This window comes from Schistocerca serialis, chromosome 1 (genome assembly GCF_023864345.2).
Source record: "Schistocerca serialis cubense isolate TAMUIC-IGC-003099 chromosome 1, iqSchSeri2.2, whole genome shotgun sequence".
In the NCBI taxonomy this organism is placed as follows: domain Eukaryota; kingdom Metazoa; phylum Arthropoda; class Insecta; order Orthoptera; family Acrididae; genus Schistocerca; species Schistocerca serialis.
The window spans coordinates 570843571-570868018 of NC_064638.1; the positions used below are offsets into that span (position 1 = coordinate 570843571).

General features: G+C 43.6%; 1 protein-coding gene across 1 annotated transcript in view; it reads right to left on the reverse strand.

The window, feature by feature from the left end:
* The window catches only part of LOC126476210 (pyridoxine/pyridoxamine 5'-phosphate oxidase-like), a 199502-nt gene that overhangs the window by 43167 nt on the left and 131887 nt on the right, over nt 1-24448 (reverse strand). The window contains exons 2-4 of the mRNA XM_050103527.1: nt 23268-23416; nt 12035-12134; nt 4659-4733 (exon numbers count right to left, since the gene is read on the reverse strand). Of these exons, the coding sequence (XP_049959484.1) occupies nt 4659-4733; nt 12035-12134; nt 23268-23416 (324 nt within the window). The remainder of the gene's footprint in view (nt 1-4658; nt 4734-12034; nt 12135-23267; nt 23417-24448) is intronic.

Genomic DNA, 24448 nt, shown 5'->3' on the forward strand with positions numbered 1-24448 from the left:
ATTTTGCATCTCAATTTGCTATTGTATTTGATGGGTATCCATGTGAGGGAGACAAATGTAGCACAAAGAGTGCTGAGAGGATTCGTAGGTCCAAAAAACATTCTTTGGTTGACGTTGTGGTTGAATCAGAGATGGTGAACCAAGTCCCTCAGGACAAATTCTTGTACAACGAACGAAACAAGATGCGTTTGATCACTCTTCTTAAAAAGGAATTTCTGGAGTGTAGCATTGAAGTGCAGCAGGCACAAGAAGATGCTGACGTTATGATTGCAGCATCTGCCATTTCAAGAACCAAAGATTTTGGAAGTGTTGTCATTGTAGGAGAAGATGTTGACCTGCTTGTGCTCATGACCGGTTTGGGGCAAGGCATTGAAAACCTATTTTTCTTAAAGCCAGGATGAGGAAATGCAGAAGACAAGTGGTTTTCCACTGCATCTTACAAGTTTGACAGTGAATATATTCTGTTCACTCACGTCTTTAGCGGATGTAATACAACATCCGCTTTTTTTGGTCAAGGAAAAATTAAGTGCTGCAATAATGTTGCGAAAAATGAACAACTAACCTCAGCGCTTTGCACGTTCAATAAACCACATGCTACCCGTGAAGAAATAACAGCAGGAGAACAGGTTACTATCGCATTGTATAGTGGAGGTGTCAGCAGTTCCCACACACTAGACCATTTGCGGTACCAGCTATTCGCCAAATCTGCCACAAAAAGCAAACTGAACCTTGCACGGTTGCCACCTACACAAGATGCTGCACAACATCATGCGTTGTGGACTTACAAACTAGTCCAAAGTTGGATGGGAAACTAGGAACCTCCTGAGAAATGGGGCTGGAATCACAGTGACCACGGTCCAATACCCGTTATAATGAGCCAAGATCCAGCACCTGAAGCACTTCTTCACATTGTTTCATGCTCATGCAAGCTGAACTGTGGCGGAGCGTGCTCCTGCAGAAAAGCGGGTTTGAAATGTTCTTCAATTTGCAAGAAATGTATTGGGGTCAACTGTGAAAACGTGCCAAAATTTTTATATGAAAACAATGAAGAAGATGTTATGGAGGATGTTGAGGAAACCGCTGACGAAATCAACGAACTTACTGAGGCTGACTCGCTGTTTAAAGAAGAGGTCAATCTGGGATCAATTCTATGTACAGACCCTGAATCCGTAACTCAAGGTGTTTCTGGTGACACTGAGGAAACTGGCCCATCAAAACGTTGGAAGTGATGCTCATATCTGTCTCAAGTGCAATATTACAAGTATTACACACCCAGAACTGTCAACATTTTTTAGTAACTGACAATGCATTTTAATTGTAATAAAGCTACTTATTTTTAATGTCAACTGTGTGGCTTTTATACACAAGAATAATTACCTACCTAATTAGGTTGCCTATTGTAGCTAATAATAGTTCAGTTTCCTGAGACAATTTATTTTCTGTGCGTGTGTATTTGTGTGTGTGTGTGTGTGTGTGTGTCCGTGTCTCTTAATGATGTATTTTTATATTTATAGTTTTACAAATACCAGGGCTGAGGTGGGCCATAGCGAACTTCAGGTAGTGACGTAAGAATCACAATAGTTGGGTGTCCAGCAATCTTTATGTTGCATGCAGAGAAACTGAATACCTGAAAGTGAGGTGGTAAATTCAAACATATAACATGATGTATAATGTATTTATACTACACAAACAGAAACTGAAAAAATAGTGTTCAAAAATAAGGCGTCTTGGCACTATGCTCAAAATTTGAAAAATTGGTATTTTTTGAGGCGCTGTAGCGCCTTAGATATTGGGAGTAGAAAAAATGGCAAGAATAAGATTTGTAGAGAATTTTGTGTTCTTAAAAAAAAATAGACGTTAAAGCGATAGGAGCAAATAAACTGAGATAGTTTGAAAAAACTGAAAAAAGGCCGAAATCTTCCAAGTTTTTTGACTACAGAAAGTTTTCCTAAAGCGAAATTTTGTTGGCAAAACTCAGTTTTCTAATCTTTAGAACCACATGAACGAGTTGAAAAAATAAACTCTTCTACCCCACCTTTTGCAAGGTATATCTGCTATTTGACTGGACTAAAAGTACAAATCATTTGGAATGAGTAGCAGGCTACCAAAGGAATACAAATGATCTGACATGAATTATTGCATTTTTCTCCGGTGTAAGACAATGGTAAACTTATCCAACGCAATATCTATCTCTAGTTCCGTTGCTCACAAGCGTATCGAGACATGAAAGTTTTCCACAGTTAAAGAAAATTAACGAATGGATCATCTTCACCCGTTCACTCAAGCGTGTGACAAGCTATAATTTGCGACCTTATTTATGTGTATTGCCTAAGGTGGAAAGAGTCTTCTATTCGAGAATTTCAAATTCAAGTCTTAAATTCGAAACTGATGATATGATAGACAAACGGCAAGAAGATAGTTTTACACCGATAACTTTAACCAGGAAATTACTTGTTGACACCGCTGTTTGTTGATGACTAACAGTAAGGAGACAGTTCGGAAGGTCATTTACAGATTAAATAAAATTTAACAATCTCGACACAAAAAACAGAAGTCAAGGCTTTTAAAGATCAAGATCTGGTCTCAAAGAAAATTCTAATAAACCGCCAAAAAATAGAGACTGATTGAATTCAACTTTTTGGGAGATAAAGAAGATGAATGAATTCAAGTTATTAGGAAATACCATCTTTTTCACAAACGTAAAAGACCTACCGAAAAAAGTGAAAGATTCAGTTACATTAATGAGACAAAATACAGAACACTTAATACAAAGCTGAGGAAAGAGATCTTAATAACTTCTAGAAAACAAAGACAATACCATTTATAGTCTATGAAATGAACCCAGAATAAAATCTGCGGAAATGTTTTTCAGAATAGTACACTACTGGCCAGTAAAATTGCTACACCAAGAAGAAACACAGATGATAAACGGGTATTCATTGGACAAATATATTATACTAGAACTGACATGTGATTACATTACAACGCGATTTGGGTGCATAGATCCTGAGAAATCAGTACCCTGAACAACCACCTCTGGCCGTAATAACGGCCTTGATACGCCTGGGCATTGAGTCAAACAGAGCTTGGATGGCGTGTACAGGTACAGCTGCCCATGCAGCTTCAGCATTATACCACAGTTCATCAAGAGTAGTGACTGGCGTATTGTTACGAGCCAGTTGCTCGGCCACCATTGACCAAACGTTTTCAGTTGGTGAGTGGTCTGCACAATGCGCTGGCCAGGGCAGCAGTCGAACATTTTCTGTATCCAGAAAGACCCGTACAGGACCTACAACATGCGGTCGTGCATTATCCTGCTGAAATGTACGGTTTCGCAGGGATCGAATTAAGGGTAGAGCCACGGTCGTAACACATCTGAAATGTAACGTCCACTGTTCAAAGTGTCGCCAATGCTAACAAGAGGTGACCGAGACGTGTAACCAATGGCACCCCATACCATCAACCAATGGCACCCCATACCATCACGTCTGGTGATACGCCAGTATGGCGATGAGGAATACACGCTTCCAATGTGCGTTCACCGCGATGTCGCCAAACACGAATGCGACCATCATGATGCTCTAAACAGAACCTGGATTCATCCGAAAAAATGACGTTTTGCCATTCGTGCACCCAGGTTCGTCGTTGAGTACACCATCGCAGGCGCTCCTGTCTGTGATGCAGCGTCAAGGGTAACCGCAGCCATGGTCTCCGAGCTGATAGTCCATGCTGCTGCAAACGTCGTCGAACTGTTCGTGCAGATGGTTGTCGTCTTGCAAACGTCCCCATCTGTTGACTCAGGGATCGAGACGTGGCTACACGATCCGTTACAGCGATGCAGATAAGATGCCTGCCATCTCGACTGCTAGTGATACGAGGCCGTTGGGATACAGCACGGCGTTCCGTATTAGCCTCCTGAACCCAACGATTCCATATTCTGCTAACAATCATTGGATCTCGACCAACGCGAGCAGCAATGTCGCGATACGATAAACTACAATCGCGATAGGCTACAATCCGACCTTTATCAAAGTCGGAAACGTGATGGTACGCATTTCTCCTCCTTACACGAGGCATCACAACAACGTTTCATCAGGCAACGCCGGTCAACTGCTGTTTGTGTATGAGAAATCGGTTGGAAACTTTCCTCATGTCAGCACGTTGTAGGTGTCGCCACCGGCGCCAACCTTGCGTGAATGCTCTGAAAAGCTAATCAATTTCATATCACAGCATCTTCTTCCTGTCGGTTAAATTTCGTGTCTGTAGCACGTTATCTTCGTGGTGTAGCAATTTTAATGGCCAGTATTGTAGCTGGCTGTAGACTATCAATTATGATAAGGAGCACAACAATCAGACAAGAATTAGGAGTGAAAAGCACAAATGAAGCAACCACAGAATGTATAAATAAATGGAGAGATTGTGTAACAACAATGAAAACAGAATCATAAAATAAACTGAATTATCGACCAACAGAGAAAAACATCAATAGACACACCAACAGGGAAGTAGAGAGGTCAACTACAAACTAATCACAGACAATATGGTCACCAAGGAAGAAATCGTATCAGGAAAATGCATAACAGCTGAAAAATTGCAAATCTGAACCTAAAAGATGACGCCACAGGTGTGCGGCTGTCGCGTGCACTGCGGCTACCCACCTGCCTGTTGACCGTCCGGCCCTCGTCGTCCACGTAGCACCAGAGGAACACCATCGCCCCAGACGGAACTTCGGCCTGCGAACACATTCAGAATGACTCCATAAATTACGGGCTATATTAAGTACAGACGGCAATAGTAGTATTTACAGAAAGTTCGTTATGGACACTCGTTCGACCTATACTTGAGTATGCTCATCAGTGTGGGATCCGTACCAGATCGGTCTGACAGAGGAGATAGAGAAGATCCAAAGAAGAGCGGCGCGTTTCGTCACAGGGTTATTTGGTAACCGTGATAGCGTTACGGAGATGTTTAATAAACTCAAGTGGCAGACTCTGCAAGAGAGGCGCTCTGCATCGCGATGTAGCTTGCTCGCCAGGTTTCGAGAGGGTGCGTTTCTGGATGAGGTATCGAATATATTGCTTCCCCCTACTTATACCTCCCGAGGAGATCACGAATGTAAAATTAGAGAGATTAGAGCGCGCACGGAGGCTTTCAGACAGTCGTTCTTCCCGCGAACCATACGCGACTGGAACAGGAAAGGGAGGTAATGACAGTGGCACGTAAAGTGCCCACCGCCACACACCGTTGGGTGGCTTGCGGAGTATCAATGTAGATGTAGATGTAGACAATGAAATCACACCCTTCGTGCAAACAGCTGAAAAGATGGTTCGTGTGGACCTATATGTATACAACTACACTGGTTGAAAAAATACGTGAAGCACCCGGAAGACATAGACGTATTTCAGTGTGACTTCGTACATGTAGGAATCAACATGGATTCCGGAAGCAGCGAACGTGTGAGACCCAACTCGCTTTATGTGTTCATGAGACCCAGAAAATATTAGATATAGGCTCCCAGGTAGATGCCATTTTCCTTGACTTCCGGAAGGCGTTCGATACAGTTCCGCACTGTCGCCTGATAAACGAAGTAAGAGCCAACGGAATATCAGACCAGCTGTGTGGCTGGATTGAAGAGTTTTTAGCAAACAGAACACTGCATGTTGTTCTCAATGGAGAGACGTCTGCAGACGTTAAAGTACCCTCTGATGTGCCTCAGGGGAGTATTATGAGACCAGGGACCATTGCTTTTCACAATATATATAAATGACCTAGTAGATAGTGTCGGAAGTTCCATGCGGCTTTTCGCGGATGATGCTGTAGTATACAGAGAAGTTGCAGCATTAGAAAATTGCAGGGAAATGCAGGAAGATCTGCAGCGGATAGGCACTTGGTGCAGGGAGCAGCAACTGACCCTTAACACAGACAAATGTAATGTATTCCGAATACATAGAAAGAAGGATCCTTTATTGTATTATTATATGATAGCGGAACAAATTTTACTTGTGTAAAATACCTAGGAGTATGTGTAAGGAACGATTTGAAGTAGAATGATCACGTAAAATTAATTGTTGGTAAGGCGGGTGCCAGTTGAGATTCATTGGGAGAGTCCTTAGAAAATGTAGTCCATCAACAAAGGAGGTGGCTTACAAAACACTCGTTCGACCTATACTTGAGTATTGCTCATCAGAGTGGGATCCGTATCAGGTCGGGTTGATAGAGGAGATAGAGAAGATCCAAAGAAGAGAGTCGCGTTTCGTCACAGGGTTATTTGGTAATCGTGATAGCGTTGCGGAGACGTTTAGCAAACTGAAGTGGCAGACTCTGCAAGAGAGGCGCTCTGCATCGCGGTGTAGCTTGCTGTCCAGGTTTCGAGAGGGTGCGCCTACTTATACATCCCGAGAAGATCACGAACGTAAAATTAGAGAGATTCGAGCGCGCACGGAGGCTTTCTGGAAGTCGGCCTTCCCGCAAACAGTGCGCGACTGGAACAGGAAAGAGAGGTAAGGACAGTGGCACGTAAAGTGCCCTCCGCCACACACCGTTGGGTGGCTGGCGGAGTATAAATGAAGATGTAGATGTACACACCATTGGCGAGCATTTACAAGCTAAGAGTAGGAATTCCCGGTGACAGGAAGAACAGCCACTGGAGTGCATTAGTGTTGTTGGTACGAATCTTGTTACCAGGCATAGGAGGGTATGTTAGAGGAGTGACCAGCAGCACATGTTGAGTGATCACTGTGAAGGGCACGGAGATGCCGCGTAATCGTGTGAGACAGCGTTAACAGCACCTGACTGGGGTCTCATTGTGAATATTTGTCTAGGCGGCAAGTCGATTCGCGCAGTATCCAGATTTGTGGGACATCCATACAGGTATGTTACACTGGTCTGATGTTGAAATGCATGGGAACGTTAAGGGCAGGCATACTAGTCGTCAAGTTTCCGGTCGACCACACTACACATCTGCGCCTGCCATAGGAGAACAATAATGGATTGCCTACAGCAGTCTGTATCATCCTGCATCACTGGCGCGAGACTAGCAGAAACCGGTCTAGGGAATTACCGCCTCGTTTAGGATGCCGTTAACACCACAGCACAAACGGACGCATTTGGAATAGTACCGCCGCTGGGAAGCGTGAACTGCTAATGAATAGCGTGTCTCTTCGTGTTCAGCTACGAAGCTCGGTTGTGCACCACCCTGGATTACCATCGCTGGCGAATACAGTGGCAACCTGGTAGTGCTTCATTTCTTCCAATGTTTTGTAGAGGTAGAGCTGTGTTACTGCTGTTGTGGCGTCACTGTTCCGTCCGATCACCATCAACCGTGATGTGAAGTCATACTTGATAGCTCTGTACATGACAGTGATGATGGCGATGTTTGGTTTGTGGGGCGCTAAACTGCGCGGTCATCAGCGTACGTACAAAGTCCCAATTTTGACACTGACCATCTTTTTTCGCAGTCCAATCTAGCCACTGTCACGAATGATGATGATGATGAAATGATGAGGACAACACAAACACCGAGTCCCCGAGCAAGGAAAATCCCCAACCCGGTCGGAATCGAACCTGGGACCCCGTGGTCCAGAGGCAGCGGACACACAATGACTGATTGAGGGTACCCTGACGGCTGTATGTCACGGACAACTTGGGTGTTCAACTGTTACCTCTTACGGGACAGCATAATGGTGCCAGTTTTCAATAGGATAATGTTCGTCCACATATGGCACGTGTCTCTATGAACTATGAGCGATGCTGAGGTGCTCCCGTGGCCACCAAGACTCCCAGATCTGACCCTGAAAGAACATGTGCGGATCCAGAGCGGACTCGACTCCGCCCCACTGCCACTATCCAGGATATCAAGGATCAGTTACAACAGCTTTAGAGCGTCTTGCTTAAAAGAGGAAACAGCAGCTTTATGACCCACTTCCCAATGGAATTAATGCAGGCATCCAAGCCAGAGGGAGCGAAACGTTATACTGATAAGTGGACTCATACCGCCAAGTTGTCCGCCTGCTTAGCTGGGTGGTAACGTGCTTTCCTACCATATACTGGGCCCGTGTTCGATTCCCGACCGGGTTGGAGATTTTTCTCCGCTCGTGGTCTGGGTGTTGTGTTGTCCTCATCATAATTTTATCCTCATCATCGGCCGCAAGTCTCCCAATGTGGCGTCGATTGAAATAAGACTTGCACTTGGCGCCCGAACCCGAATGGGACCTCACGACCAACAATGCCATACGATCGTTCCATTTTCATCGCCAAGTTCTTTGTAGATCGTTTTGATTTTGTAATCACATACCTTGTCAACCCGTCGTTTCATTTCGTTTATTCCTCCCCTTCTAGTTGCTTCATTTGTATAATAATTGTGAAGTCCTGGCACATCTCGTCCAAACTATGAGAAGAACTTCAGCAAAACTGTAGTGGAGTAAACCAGACCTAACTAACGGTACAACTTAGTACATTAGGAATTTGGTGCTTACGTTTACTGAATGCATATAACAATCACTTGTTATCAGCATATAAGGCACAACTTTAACGAGGTACAGCATTTTGCGTCTGATTTAACTCAAGCAATAAGAAATGTGTACCTCCACTGATTCTCAAATATATAACATACGATAAATGAAAGCAGTACTCATTTGTGGGCGGAGCTACTGAAACAGAACTTATATGTTAGACCACAGAAATGTGGAAAATCGTGCAACGATCTTATTGGGACAGTAATAACGGTACAGTACTTATTGAGTAACCGTCCGAGCAACATAATGTGAATGCTCACGTATTCACGTATAGCTGGTTGTAGGAAAAGCAGATCACAAGCTGAGATTTTAAGAAAATGTAATTCATACGCGTCATAAGTGGCTTGGAAAACACTTGTTCGACAGGCGTTTATCAGGTAGCATTAGTAGGCGAGTAGAGAAGATACGAACCAAGAGCGGTGCGTTTCGTCACCGGAGATAGTTTAATAAGCGTGAGAGCTTTACGAAGATGGTTATCAAACTCCTTTTCCGGACACTACAAGAGAGGCGTTGTGCATCATGGAGACGTTTACTGTTAAACCTCTGAGAGCGTAAGTTGCAAGGAGAGTCGGGCAAAATATTCACTCTCACATACCCTGTCAGTCCAAAAAGTTTCGACACTACGTCAATAAAAAAGATAAACCTTAAGGGGGCGATTTTAACGTTTCGGGTGTTCCACATAGTCTGTCCCACTTGAGTACAAAGCACAGAGCGTTCATACAACGAATTGAAACTGTGAGAAAAGCCCTTATTTAGAACGCTTTCTCGCGTCACATTAGCTTGAATGTGGAATATGTCGTCAAAGCGTTGATCCTTCATGCTAATTTCTGTATTTTGTCGTTTTCTGGTAGGCTCGTATTGATAACACCAAGTCTCGTCGGCTGTGATTGTTTGTCCCAGAAATGAACTGTCCGCGTTTTGCGTTTCAGTCCAGTAACAGCAGGCGTTCACGTTTCGTCGTTTTTATAAGGGAGTCGATGTATGCTGGGCAAACTTTGCACATACTTTTTTGTTCTTCAGAACATTCTGGATGATGTTGTGAACACTTTATTTTGAGAAAATACTGCATTGCGATTTGTTACATAACAATTTAACACAGTGCGACCGCACGTCGGCTACTTGCAACGGAATGGTTGGATGCACTTCTGTTGTTTACAGTTGTTCAAGTTGCCATCACAGTGATTTCGCTGACGTCACTTATATGTTGGGAATACAGTGACTCTCGTAACGTTTGGGAGGAACGGTGAATGTCCGACGAAATGACCGTGACTAGAGAATCAGTGAAAATGGAACTTATATGGAGATGGCAGGGATGGCTAGAGGACAAATGTAAGGATGTAGAGGCGCATATCACTAGGGGTAAGATAGATACTGCCTACAGGAAAATTAAAGAGACCTTTGGAGAAAAGAGAGCCACTTGCATGAATATCAGGAGCTCAAATGGAAACCCAGTTCTAAGCAAAGAAGGGAAAGCAGAGAGGTGGAAGGAGTATATGGAGGGTCTATACAAGGGCGATGTTCTTGAGGACAATACTATAGAAATGGAAGAGGATGTAGATGAAGATGAAAGGGGAGATATGATACTGCGTGAAGAGTTTGACAGAGCACTGAAAGACCTAAGTCGAAACAAGGCCCCAGGAGCAGACAACATTCCATTAGAACTAGTGATAGCCTTGGGAGACTGACAAAACTCTACCATCTGGTGAGCAAGATGTATGAGACAGGCGAAATACCCTCAGACTTCAAGAAAAATATAATTCCAATCCCAAAGCAGGGGTTGACAGATGTGAAAATTACCGAACTATCAGTTTAATAAGCCACGGCTGCAAAATACTAACACGAATTTTTTACAGGCGAATGGAAAAACTGGTAGAAGCCGACCTCGGGGAAGATCAGTTTGGATTCCGTAGAAATGTTGCAACACGTGAGGCAATACTGACCCTACGATTTATCTTAGAAAATAGATTAAGGAAAGGCAAACCTACGTTTCTAGCATTTGTAGACTTAGAGAAAGTTTTTAACAATGTTGACTGGAATAATCTCTTTCAAATTCTGATGGTGGCAGGGGTAAAATACAGGGAGCGAAAGGCTATTTTCAATTTGTACGGAAACCAGATGTCAGTTATAAGAGTCGACGGGCATGAAAGGGAAGCAGTGGTTGGGAAGGGAGTGAGGAAGGATTGTAGCATATCCCCGATGTTATTCAATCTGCATATTCAGCAAGCAGTATAGGAAACAAAAGAAAAATTCGGAGTAGGTATTAAAATCCATGGAGAAGTAATAAAAACTTTGAGGTTCGTCGATGACATTGTAACTCTGTCAGAGACAGCAAAGGACGTGGAAGAGCAGCTGAACGGAATGGACAGTGTCTCGAAAGGAGGATATAAGATGAACATTAACAAAAGCAAAACGAGGATAATGGAATGTAGTCGAATTAAATCGGGTGATGCTGAGGGTACTAGATTAGGAAATGAGACGCTTAAAGTAGTAAATGAGTTTTGCTATTTGGGGATCAAAATAACTGATGATGGTCGAAGTAGAGAGGATATAAAATGTAGACTGGCAATGGCAAGGAAAGCGTTTCTGAAGAAGAGAAATTTGTTAACATCGAGTATAGATTTAAGTGTCAGGAAGTCGTTTCTGAAAGTATTTGTATGGAGTGTAGCCAAGTATGGAAGTGAAACATGGACGATAAATAGTTTAGACAAGAAGAGAATAGAAGCTTTCGAAATGTGGTGCTACAGAAGAATGCTGAAGATCAGATGGGTAGATCACGTAACTAATGAGGAGGTATTGAATAGAATTGGGGAGAAGAGAAATTTGTGGCACAACTTGAGTAGAAGAAGAGATCCGTTGATAGGACATATTCCGAGGCATCAAGGGATCACCAATTTAATGTTGGAGGGCAGCACGGAGCGTAAAAATCGTAGAGGGAGACCAAGAGATGAATACACTAAACAGATTCAGAAGGATGTAGGTTGCAGTAGGTAATGGGAGATGAAGAAGCTTGCACAGGATAGAGTAGCGTGGAGAGCAGTATCAAACTAGTCTTACGACTGAAGACCACAACAACAATGAAGATTTATGAGTGGTCTTTCTTTCCTCGCATCATTTCTGTTGCACTGAGAAAGGGAGAAATTACATTGGTACCAGAAATACTCTCCACTATAAATCGTATGTTGGCCTCCGAATTGTTGATGAGGATGTTAACATGGATGCGTATAGCTGAAGACCATAACGCATGGAATAGAATAGTGAAGGTCTTTATCCCGCAGCGGCTGGTGATGCTAACAGTGAATAACGCATTTTTGTTAGGTTTTAGATTAAGGCGCTTGTTGTGATGAGGACTTACTGCTGTTGCAGAAATGAAGAGGAGTCGCATGTTAGCAAAAAAAAATGCTGTTGAAAGTATCAGAGACAACAAAAACAGCATTACCTTAATTGGAGAGTCAGTACATCAGTGGCGTGAGAACAGTTCAGCGGTATGCTAATGATAGGGTAGACTGCATGAGTGAACTTACCAGGTCCCTCGCCTTGCGGCTGCGGCGGTCCGTCATGATGACGAATCCGTCTGGCTCTATTCTCCTGAGGCGGACTGTACGAGCCGTCACCTTCCCGTCCCTAAAAAAACAAGAATCTCAGCTTTACATAGACTTACGTAATTTAGTCGAATTAAGTCGGGTGATGCTGAGGGAATTAGATTAGGAAAGGAGACATTTAAAGTAGTAAAGGAGTTTTGCTATTTGGGGAGCAAAATAACTGATGATGGTCGAAGTAGAGAAGATATAAAATGTAGACTGGCAATGACAGGGAAAGCGTTTCTGAAGAAGAGAAATTTGTTTACATCGAGTATAGATTTAAGTGTCAGGAAGTCGTTTCTGAAAATATTTGTGTGGAGTGTAGCCATGTATGGAAGTGAAACGTGGACGATAAAGAGTTTGGACAAGAAGTGATCACATAACTAATAATGAAGTATTGAATAGAATTGGGGAGAAGAGGAGTCTGTGGCACAACTTGACAAAAAGAAGGGACCGGTTGGTAGGACATGTTCTGAGGCATGAAAGGATCACAAATTTAGCATTGGAGGGCAGCGTGGAGGGTAATAATCGTAGAGGGAGACCAAGAGATGAATACACTAAGCAGATTCAGAAGGATGTAGGTTGCAGTAGGTACTGGGAGATGAAGAAGCTTGCACAGGATAGGGTAGCATGGAGAGCTGCATAAAACCAGTCTCTGGACTGAAGAGCACAACAATAGCAACAACGTAAGCAAGCATATGTGCATTCTTTTTGAAAACGAGAGGCAGATTTCATATTTGTACTAGAAGGAAACTTCATGATCAGGAACAAATCTGATACATCACTACACAATTTGACAATCATTAAATACAGTATACTCCGTACTTGTATTAACTGTTTAAAAGCTGAAAAAAAATTTTTTGCGTGAAAGTTGCTTTTTGTTTTCGTCAGACTTACCATGATGGTTAAACCACAGGAAAGATAGATTTATGTATTGCAATTCGCAATAATGAATCTATCATTTAAGTACGATCTAAGTTTCGTCGCCACTTCAACAATAAGCCTTCCATAACAAAAGGAAAAAAAAATCAACCTTTTGAAGAATGTATCCGTGAATGACGGGACACTGATTTCAACTGGCTGTTCACGGGCAGCCAAACGAAGACGGAAAGTGATTGAAATCATCTCTCACCGTCAAATATTAAAGCGTGAAGATGTCATCATTGCATGTTCGTCTTAAAATCCGGCGTTATATTCGAGAAACAATTCCTACACACGGGATGTGGGTGTAGGTGTAGGATCTTTATCATAGTCTGCGGGCTTCAAGATCGCCAGATCTTGAAACGTGTTTCCGGAGCTACATTAAGTCTGCCCCCACCCCCCTTCTCTCCCCCGTCCCACTAAATTGTGACCAGCACCATGTTTTTCTCAACTGTCCGCGAAACATTAAAAGCGCTCCTGAAAACGCATTAATACAGCGCAGTCCAATGAAACTAAACAGTATTTCCCAACTAAAAATGTGTGACATTAAATTTTTCATTTGTGTGGCCATAGTGTCCGTGGTTGCCTTATAATTCTTGAGGGTATTTCTGTTCTGTCGATGCAACTACAAAAATGCTTGATTTTTTTTCACCAAATGCGTTTCGCTTTATTGAGGTGAAGCATCATCACTGGTCTGTAATTAAGTTATTTACATTTTGATTTGCTTTCAGATCGAAAAACAGTTCGTTAAGAAGAAGTTGATTTATATTGTTTTTTATAACACACTTTTATGCACACCACAGAATATAGCGCTGCAGAACAACTAAAAATTAGACCAGAATCATCAGTGTCTGACGCAGAAAATCAACTATGTACTAGTAGACGGCATTTCTCGATGTAAGCGAGCACTGACTGTTAGACAGTCTTCTACATTGAAGTAAGACATTAGCATTTGTGACGGTAACGTAATGTGTGGACAGGAGAAGTTTAATGATTCGTGGGACAGATGAGAAAGACAGGATGTTGGAAATGTTTTAGTGGCGAAGGATTGTTTATTTAGCTTCGTTGCACTGGGTTACTTTTTAACGTGTTATCAGAACTTTTAATATTTCGTGGACAGCTGACTAAGACATGATGTCGCTATATCTATGTTCAAGGAAACTTAATGTAGTTCCACTATAGTTAACCTAATGACAGGAGCACGTTCTTTCTAAACTCGTAGTTCAACAAAAAAAAGCAATATCTCGTGGTCTAATGCAAAAAGAAAAAGGGAATGTCCTGGCTGATTCACTGATTCCATCGTCGCCCAGTCCAAACCGCTAAGAAAAAAACTTGAAATTTGGAGAGGTTGGTGATCTCATACCGTAGTTTTCATGTAAGAAGGGATTTTTCGAAACAGATGATGAAAGGGTATTTGAAAATATGTTGCTATTACGGCTATTTTGAAGCTAGAACTACGAAAAACTGGTATTGGGTTCCCGACCAGAAATTAAAAAATATGTTTCAGCACTTACAGAAATTTAACCCATAAGATGGTGATATCGTGTGGTGTGTGAGAGTTTTTTAAATTAATTATTAAAGAATTACTAAAGCATTTTTAAAGCTACATCTATGAAAATTGATATTTGAGCTCTCGGTCAGCAATTTAAATTTGTGGAAATTCAATTCCTAAGGGGAAATAATGGAGGAAAGTTTTTATGGAATATTTCACTATGAAAGCATTTCTGAAGGTAAATCCCCGAAATTTTGAATTTGGCTTCTCGTTAGAAACAAGAAAATAAATGTTTTAGTTTTTATGGAAGTTAAACGCCTAAGAAGGTGAAATATAAGATGTAAATTTTTATGAAAAAATGTCGTCAGATTGAAACATTTTTAAAGCTAAATCTATGAAAATTGGTATTTGACCTCTTGGTTAGAAATAAAAAAAAATGTGTATTAGGGGATGAAAGTTTCTATCGAAATATCACCTTAAGAATCCAAAAGCTAGGATTAACATAAACCTCAGACTCCAGCTTACAGAATGGCTTTTTTTTTTTTTCAGAAGTACATTCGGAAAAGACCACTGTTCTGTGGCCCTAACGAGCGTGAAAAGATTAGATCGTGTCGAAATTTAAGAACGAAATCAAAGAAAGCTATTTAAAAATCACCACGACAAATCTGCTTTTTAAAAGTTGCATAGAAATAGAAACGGATTTTTAACACAACACATTTTCATCAGGCCTGATATATGCTCGCAAACGCGAGCGAAGCAGCGGTTACTAAGCTAGTTCAGGTTATTAGTGAACGTCTAACAACCGCTACGCAACGCCTGTGAAAACAGAGAACGTTGAGAAACCAGCACTTTGGGCAGACTTGTTACATAACGAACCAAATGCGTTATCAGATTTATTTTTTCTTTTTTAATTAATATAAGCAATCAGAACACACAATATTAATTTTATTATAAAAACATGTACAGATTTCACAAGTTCCGGATTGTACTTATTAATTTAATTCAATACTTATTTATATCTCGCTAAGTAAGATTTTCAATTTCGTAATGTTTCGTATTTTAGAATTACTCTAAATTATTGTAAAGTATTGAAAGATGGACTTTAAATGTATTATTACTCCATACAGTAACTGGCAATGTTCCGAAAAGCTCAGCTTGTGTACAGTACTGTAGAACTTAGTTGAGGTTATATTCCCAATAATATTCTGTTTATTTTTGTGGAGTCGTTGACGCTGCGATTTTTCATAATGCATTACTCGGACCTGCTTTAAGCTACAGTGTCTTGGGTGCCTGGATTCATTACAGATTCCGATCCAAAATCAACGTCGGTACAGTAAAAATCATCACATTTTGTGTGTGCATTGTTTTCACGGAGGTGTAATACGGGAAATTGTCATGACGTCACAAATCTGAAGCCGACGTCAGCCAGGTTGGCAGCCCCAAACATCAGTTTCTGGTGGAAGTGTTTTGATAAAAACAAATTTACAAGTGTACTAGTCGTTCTGATTATAGTCTAAAATGCAAAAAAAAATCACATTTCGTTCGGAAGTGGACTCGTTCAAGTGATATTTTCTTTTGTATACATTACTTTTAGTTGCTCTGGTTGCTTTTTCTGTAGATACTTTATTTCCGTAATGTGATTTGGATTTCCCATCAAGACAACTCTAAGAGCGGTGTGGTTGAACGGCTAAGAGAGGGAAATATATCAAACCTTCCACTCATAGCGAGAAATGATCTCAGCATTTTCGGGAAGATACACTCCTGGAAATGGAAAAAAGAACACATTGACACCGGTGTGTCAGACCCACCATACTTGCTCCGGACACTGCGAGAGGGCTGTACAAGCAATGATCACACGCACGGCACAGCGGACACACCAGGAACCGCGGTGTTGGCCGTCGAATGGCGCTAGCTGCGCAGCATTTGTGCACCGCCGCCGTCAGTGTCAGCCAGTTTGCCGTGGCATACGGAGCTCCATCGCAGTCTTTAACACTGGTAGCATGCCGCGACAGCGTGGACGTGAACCGTATGTGCAGTTGACGGACTTTGAGCGAGGGCGTATAGTGGGCATGCGGGAGGCCGGGTGGACGTACCGCCGAATTGCTCAACACGTGGGGCGTGAGGTCTCCACAGTACATCGATGTTGTCGCCAGTGGTCGGCGGAAGGTGCACGTGCCCGTCGACCTGGGACCGGACCGCAGCGACGCACGGATGCACGCCAAGACCGTAGGATCCTACGCAGTGCCGTAGGGGACCGCACCGCCACTTCCCAGCAAATTAGGGACACTCTTGCTCCTGGGGTATCGGCGAGGACCATTCGCAACCGTCTCCATGAAGCTGGGCTACGGTCCCGCACACCGTTAGGCCGTCTTCCGCTCACGCCCCAACATCGTGCAGCCCGCCTCCAGTGGTGTCGCGACAGGCGTGAATGGAGGGACGAATGGAGACGTGTCGTCTTCAGCGATGAGAGTCGCTTCTGCCTTGGGGCCAATGATGGTCGTATGCGTGTTTGGCGCCGTGCAGGTGAGCGCCACAATCAGGACTACATACGACCGAGGCACACAGGGCCAACACCCGGCATCATGGTGTGGGGAGCGATCTCCTACACTGGCCGTACACCACTGGTGATCGTCGAGGGGACACTGAATAGTGCACGGTACATCCAAACCGTCATCGAACCCATCGTTCTACCATTCCTAGACCGGCAAGGGAACTTGCTGTTCCAACAGGACAATGCACGTCCGCATGTATCCCGTGCCACCCAACGTGCTCTAGAAGGTGTAAGTCAACTACCCTGGCCAGCAAGATCTCCGGATCTGTCCCCCATTGAGCATGTTTGGGACTGGATGAAGCGTCGTCTCACGTGGTCTGCACGTCCAGCACGAACGCTGGTCCAACTGAAGCGCCAGGTGGAAATGGCATGGCAAGCCGTTCCACAGAACTACATCCAGCATCTCTACGATCGTCTCCATGGGAGAATAGCAGCCTGCATTGCTGCGAAAGGTGGATATACACTGTACTAGTGCCGACATTGTGCATGCTCTGTTGCCTGTGTCTATGTGCCTGTGGTTCTGTCAGTGTGATCATGTGATGTATCTGACCCCAGGAATGTGTCAATAAAGTTTCCCCTTCCTGGGACAATGAATTCACGGTGTTCTTATTTCCATTTCCAGGAGTGTACATAGGCGGCATATCAGTTTCGTCATTCGGTATCAAGGAAAGTGATGGATTACAAAAGCAGCCTTTTCACGTCACATACTTCGCTTCTTTTTTATTCGAAACGTGAAACAAAAGGAAGTTATGTTAACGAGGTTAAATGCGTCGTATTAGTGGATCAAGAAATGGTTCAAATGGCTCTGAGCACTATGGGACTTAACATCTGAGGCCATCAGTCCCCTAGAACTTAGAACTACTTAAACCTAACTAACCTAGGACATCACACACATCCATGCCCGAGGCAGGATTCGAACCTGCGACCGTAGCGGTCGCGCGGTTCCAGACTGTAGCGCCTAGAACCGCTCGGCCACTCCGGCCGGCATTAGTGGATCAAATGTGCCTTAAAAAAAAGACATGAAAAGCGTCTAAAAATCCGTTCCTGACACTTCATTATTCACGAAAGTACTCTAATAGTTACTATTTAAAAGACATGTCGTATGGACACTACAGAAATTAAGAACAAGAAGCAACTGTAAACACTTGTCTGCTAATGTTTAGAGGCTATTAAAATGGCGGAGCCGGTTTCAGAGCAATGTGCAGCGGAAGTATGTAGTGCCACCTCCCCCTATTATATCTCCAAAACTTTTTTAGGAGAACATGGGACTTGGATTCGCTCACTGTAAGCTGCAAAACGAAAGAACGAGAAGTATAGAGAGCAAGGGGAACGTAACATTCTACTCTGTGTAAAACAATGTTATTGCACCCATACACATTTCACGCTAAGATTATAAGCACGATCATAAGTACCTATGGAAGCAGATAGACAATAATACTTTCCTTAGTGGAACAGAAAAGAAACGAGTCGATTTTTCTAAGCCTCACTTCCCATTAAACCGAAGAGCAATGTCATCCGAGACTATAGCCACTGATAGGTATTCACCATGCTTCTTTTTATTACACATTCCTCATTCACTACTTTCTTCGCTCTTGGGTGTGTTGACGTATTTGCACGGGGCGATAGGCGAAATAATTTAATTCAAAAAAAGTTTCAAGTGGCTCTGAGCACTATAGGACTTAACATCTGAGGTCATCAGTCCCCTAGAACTTAGTAATACTTAAACCTAACTAACCTAAGGACATCACACACATACATGCTCGAGACAGGATTCGAACCTGCGACCGTAGCAGTCGCGTGGTTCAGACTGAAGCAATAATTTAATTGCTGCCTCGGGTATTGTGAGCAATTGGCGCATGTGGAAGGGGGATCTGCGAGGGTGCAGGTGTAAGAACGCAAACGTTCCGTTAAGATAAGTCAGGCTGTAAATAATAGGTTTAAAACAATAGTTCACTCGTTTTCTGCAAATAGCAACTCTTTCTCTCTCTCTCTCTCTCAAAAAAAAAAAAAAAAGGGTTGCGTGTAAACGTGTAAAGTCCTACATCTCTCATAACTGCACCACCCATGTAAAGCATAGGTAGTAAGTGGGATTCTCAAATGGGTATAGACATTCCTGACGATTTTAATTGAGCTTAGAGGCTTTTGGGCAACTGAGTTCTGCTACTTTCGCGCTTTCCTCATTGCAAGGCTTGCAGAGAGGCGTATTAGGCCCTAGTAAGCTAACATACGTACACTGATGAGCCAAAACATTATGACCACCTGCATAACATCTTCTTTTTCCGTCTTTGCAACGAAATACATAACTGATTCCGCGTATCGAGGATCCGACAGTTTGTTGGTAAGTTTGTGGAGGTATTTGACATTAAATGTTAACGCGCAGGTCTTGTAATTCGCATAAATAACGGGCCGCTGATTTGCGTACGCGATGATGGCGTCCGATAGCGACCCAGATTGGTTCCATAGGATTTGCATCAGGCGAATATGGTCGCCGAGACATCAAAGTGGGTTCACAATTAGGTCATTAACCACTGTAGCGCGGTTCTGGCACCCAGACATGGACAACTATTCTGCTGAAAGATGACATCACTATCCAGGAAGGCACCAAGCATGAAGGGATTCAGGTGGTTCGCAGCTGGCAGCGTGTCTTCAATTAATACCATACGTCACATGCAAGCGCAGGAGAATGTCTCCCATAGCAGAATACTGCTCCCACCAGCGAGCGTCCGTGGCGCGCTGCATGTTTCGAGCCGCCGGTTACCTCAATAACAGCGTTTGTGGACACGACTATCAACCTAGTGTAACACAAATGTGATTCACCCTAAGAGCCGAGACGTTTCCATTGATCGACGGTCGGAGCCCGATGTTCCCGTGCCGACTGCAGTCGTAGTTGACAATGTCGTTGGGGCAAAATATGAACGCGTGGGGGTGGTCTGCTGCGGAGCTCCACGTTAAACAATGTACGATGAACGGTGTGCACTAGCATTGCGCTATTTCAGCAGAGATACCACAGATCGCCACCTATCCAACTTTACCGAGCAGACAAGCCTCCGAACCCCACGTTCTGTGAAGAGTCGTGGACGTCCAACCATTTAGCGTCCAGTGGTAGTTTCACTGTCCTATCTCTTTCCGTAGATGCTCACGACATTAGCACGTGAACATTCGACCAGCTTCGCCGTTTTCGAGAGACTCTTTCACAGGATCCGCGTGGTAATAACCTGCCCTCTTTCAAAATCGTTTATCTCAATGGATTTCTCCATTTGCAGCCCATATCTTCACTAGGGTTATTCCCCGTCCGCGTCTGCTTCGCTTACATACTTTGGTTACCACGTCACTTGCCCGCAACGCCACCAGGCGGCATCCAACGTCGCGGTGTGCAGCGGTCATAAAGTTTTGGCTTATCAGTGTAGTTTACTCTGTGAAATTATATCTTAGGATTAACTCATCTCTAAGAAAGAATGTTTTCATTGCACAAAAGCGTGCCACAAACGCAATATGCTACTCTCAGTTATGAACATTTTGTAGACAGTCGTTTAATGACAACGAAAAAGTCTTTCGCAACGGACTGCTGTGATGATTATGATGGTTGGTTTGTGGGTGCTTAACTGCGCGATCATCAGCGCCCGTACAAAGTCTCAATGTTTACACAGTCCAGTTGTTTTACGCAATCCACTGTAGCCACTGTCACGAACGATGATGATGATGATGATGATGAAATGATGAGGACAAGACGAACACCCAGTCCCCGGGCAGGACAGAAACCCCTACCCGGCCGGGAATCGAACCCGGGACCCCGTGATCCAAAATGCAGCAACGCCAGCCACTAGACCACGAGCTGCGGACAACGGAGTGCTCTGATGAATTTCTCTATGAAAATCCGAGCTGTAGACGATATATACGAATGTCTATGTCACGAAAGCAACCGACTGCCGAAAAAGGAATGCTGTCACACAAATTTAACTGATGCAGTTAGTGTTCAGCGCAGCCAGCGATTACATTGGCGCCAACGACGGTCCGAGATCACTCGAAGGTCCGAGATCACTCGCAGTGTCTTTGTTTCCATCAGGATGTGTAGTGCAGGGCATACTACTGTAAAAAATCAGTATCAAGTGCTTGCTTCCATGCACCATATTTGGTTTAAACTATAATGTGACGAAAATTTACTGTTTACTGCAGTAGGGCATTAACGTTCCCCACAAAACGAGTCATTTTTGGTACAGTTTGTCGTGCAGAAACGTCGGAAAACGTGACGTCGATCAATTGTAACGCTGCCAGCGTTTTTATAAGTCTTTGAAAATGGTTACCTAAGTTTCTTCTTTACCCACTTCGTCTTCACATTTCCGAACGACTGGTGCTTGATTATGTTGTCGACAGTTCTGTATGTGTAGAAACATTAGTCGAACGTGAGAGCGTAGGTTATCTGTATTTGCAGTCTGGCCCTTAACCACTGAACCACCAGTATGATAGGATATTACAAAATATACTTATTTGCTTCGGCAACTCACAACCAAATTAAAACCCTCCAAACCCAGTTACACTTCGGGTTATACTTCGCATCTATCTACTAGCACAACCTTCGTTCCAATAAACAGCTTCTTGCCACATTGCATTCATGTATTTCGCCAACACACCACCATATATTGCCTTTCATAGACCTCCAATATTTGTCGATCTGTCGCCACAAAACTTCATTCTACAAAATGGTAAAGACCGTACTGAATAAATGTTGAAATAAATGTTCTCGGTATTCCGTTCTAGGCCGGCCGCGGTGGCCGTGCGGTTCTGGCGCTGCAGTCCGGAACCGCGGGACTGCTACGGTCGCAGGTTCGAATCCTGCCTCGGGCATGGGTGTGTGTGATGTCCTTAGGTTAGTTAGGTTTAAGTAGTTCTAAGTTCTAGGGGACTTTTGACCTAAGATGTTGAGTCCCATAGTGCTCAGAGCCATTTGAGCCATTTTTTTGTTCCGTTCTACCGCAAGAAACACGTTTATGTGACGTCACATACCGTGTTCTTTTAAGGCGGCCAAACACTGAACTGCCTGCGCCTACGTGTGCAGGATAAATCTGCGCAAGCTTCAGGACTGTACAAACAGGTTTATGCTTGATCGAATTTCGACTATACATGCTTGTGCAAGCGTTCCAGCGCGCGCGTGTTTGAGCTTGTGTACCAAGAATAGCAAGGTTTGTGGAAGCACTACTCCGTGATTTAATTTTTACTTCGTCCTGTACAAATGCTGCACTTTAATGTAGAAAAAGACAAAGAATATAATATTACATGGAGAAATAGAGAACAACCACAGCGATACTGTGAAACAGTTTCCGTAGCTCGTCTACAGCTAACAGGTAATATGGGAATAATATTTTCGTTTCTTTATCCACTCCTTACTACAGATATCAAGTTTCCTCTTTTATTGTTCTCGTAGTACAACGAAAAAAGGCTGCCGAGGTCTGCACATCTTCGTCTGCGCTCGACGTTTTGTGCTGAACAAACTGATGCTTGTACAAGCCTGCCTGAGCTGCAAGCCTGCCTGAGTTGTGTGGAGAAGCGAAAAACTTGTGCACGCTTGCGCAAGTATGCTTGGCCATGCGTGCTTGTCAAGCATGCAGTTTCGTGTGTGACCGCCTTTATTGGCCGATAGGCGGAAATCGAGTAAGGGCCATTCTCGATTACGTGTTTGTGTAGCTGAAGTATCATAATTTTCACGTCTAGCCTTACATTCCAGTAAAATCTGCTGTTTTGATGCAGCAGTCCCTTAAAGATCCCATAAAAAGTGTCTTAACAACATGTTTTACAGGCACGTCGGTAAATGCGACGTTGATCGATTGTAACTTTACACTAGTTTTTATAGATCTTACGAAACAGTGGCATGAGTTTTTATTTCATGTCATTCGCTTTCATGGTTCCAAGCAACTGGCCCTGGTTATTGTACACAAGAAAAAAAAAACACTAAGCTCCTCCCGAACAGGACATGAAGGCCCAACAGTACCGACCGACCACCGTGTCGTACTCAGCCCAAAGGCGTCACTGGACGCAAATACGGAGGGGCATGTGGTCAGCAGATCGCTCTATCGGCCGTATGTCAGTTTACGATACCGGAGCCGCTACTTCTCAGTCAATTAGCTCCTCAGTCTGCCTTACTTCGGTGATCTGACGGGAACCGGTGTTACCACGGCGGTAAGGCTACTGGCAAGACGAAGAGCAGTCGGTGTCGTTACCCGTTGCAGGTGGCGAACGTGAGAGCGTCAGGCAGCACGAGGTCCGTGTTGATGGCGTCCTTTCTCCAGGACTGGAACAGCTCGAAAGGGCTGTCGCCATCGAACTTGATCTGCGCCAGACCGGACGGCTCGATGGTCTTTCCGTTCTCCTGCAACACACAACAGAAGCCCCGTTACTCAGTCCCAATTTGGTATAGCGTAATTATGAACACTTTATGATCTGGCGGAACTTCTGAGTCCCCTCTCCGATTTTTTAAGAGCATATAATATTCTGTACGGTTTGAGGCCTTACAGAACTGCGGTGCCCCGTTACTTCTTACAGGGGAAACTCATCATCGCACCCCCCCCCCCCCCACCTCAGATTTAGGAGTAAAATGGTCCAGTGGATAGCCTGTCAAAAATTGAACACAGGTCAAGCAAGAAAGCAGGAAGAAGGTGTATTTAACTGTGAAAAAAGAAGCAAAATCCAAACAGTGGACGCTCCAAGCTGAAGATGTACAACATCCAGCCAGTTGGTTATGTGGCCACGGTGTTCGACTCCGAAAGGGGGAGAGCCGTGTTCAAATCTATGACTGTCTGTCCGATCATTGTCTGTTTGCTGTATTCAAATTTGTGTCTGTGTCGTGGTGTAACGTCCGTTTGGAACAGCGTGATGTAAGGAAGTAACCTCCATACGTATGTACCTCCTCTTTCTTCTACACAAGTACCACACATTATGACTCTTGCGTCCCGTATTTGAAGTTTTGACTCGTGAATTCCTTCGTTGTAACATAGTTCACAGCCGTTTATATGTTATTGCCATTTATGCTCTCACTATTCATCACATTTACTTGCGACGGTAATATATTCTTACCACATGACTCATATTCTATAACCAATGTATAGTATGACAATTGCCAAGACTACAGAAGGAGAATAGACACGTCAATGACCGTACGGAAAGTTCATATTTTTGTGAAAAAAAAGGCAGGCTCAAGGGATCTCCCTCCTCGCAGGCCAACACCGTGACCACACAACCACGAGCCCACGATTCTTGCAACTCTCTCAATGTTGCACATCTTGAGCTTGGATCGTTCACTATCTATTTTGCTTCTTTATCCACAGTTCGCTATACCTTCTTCCTGTTTTTGACGGGCTATCCAAAGGGCCATTTTATCACTAAATCTGTGTGAGATGTTGTA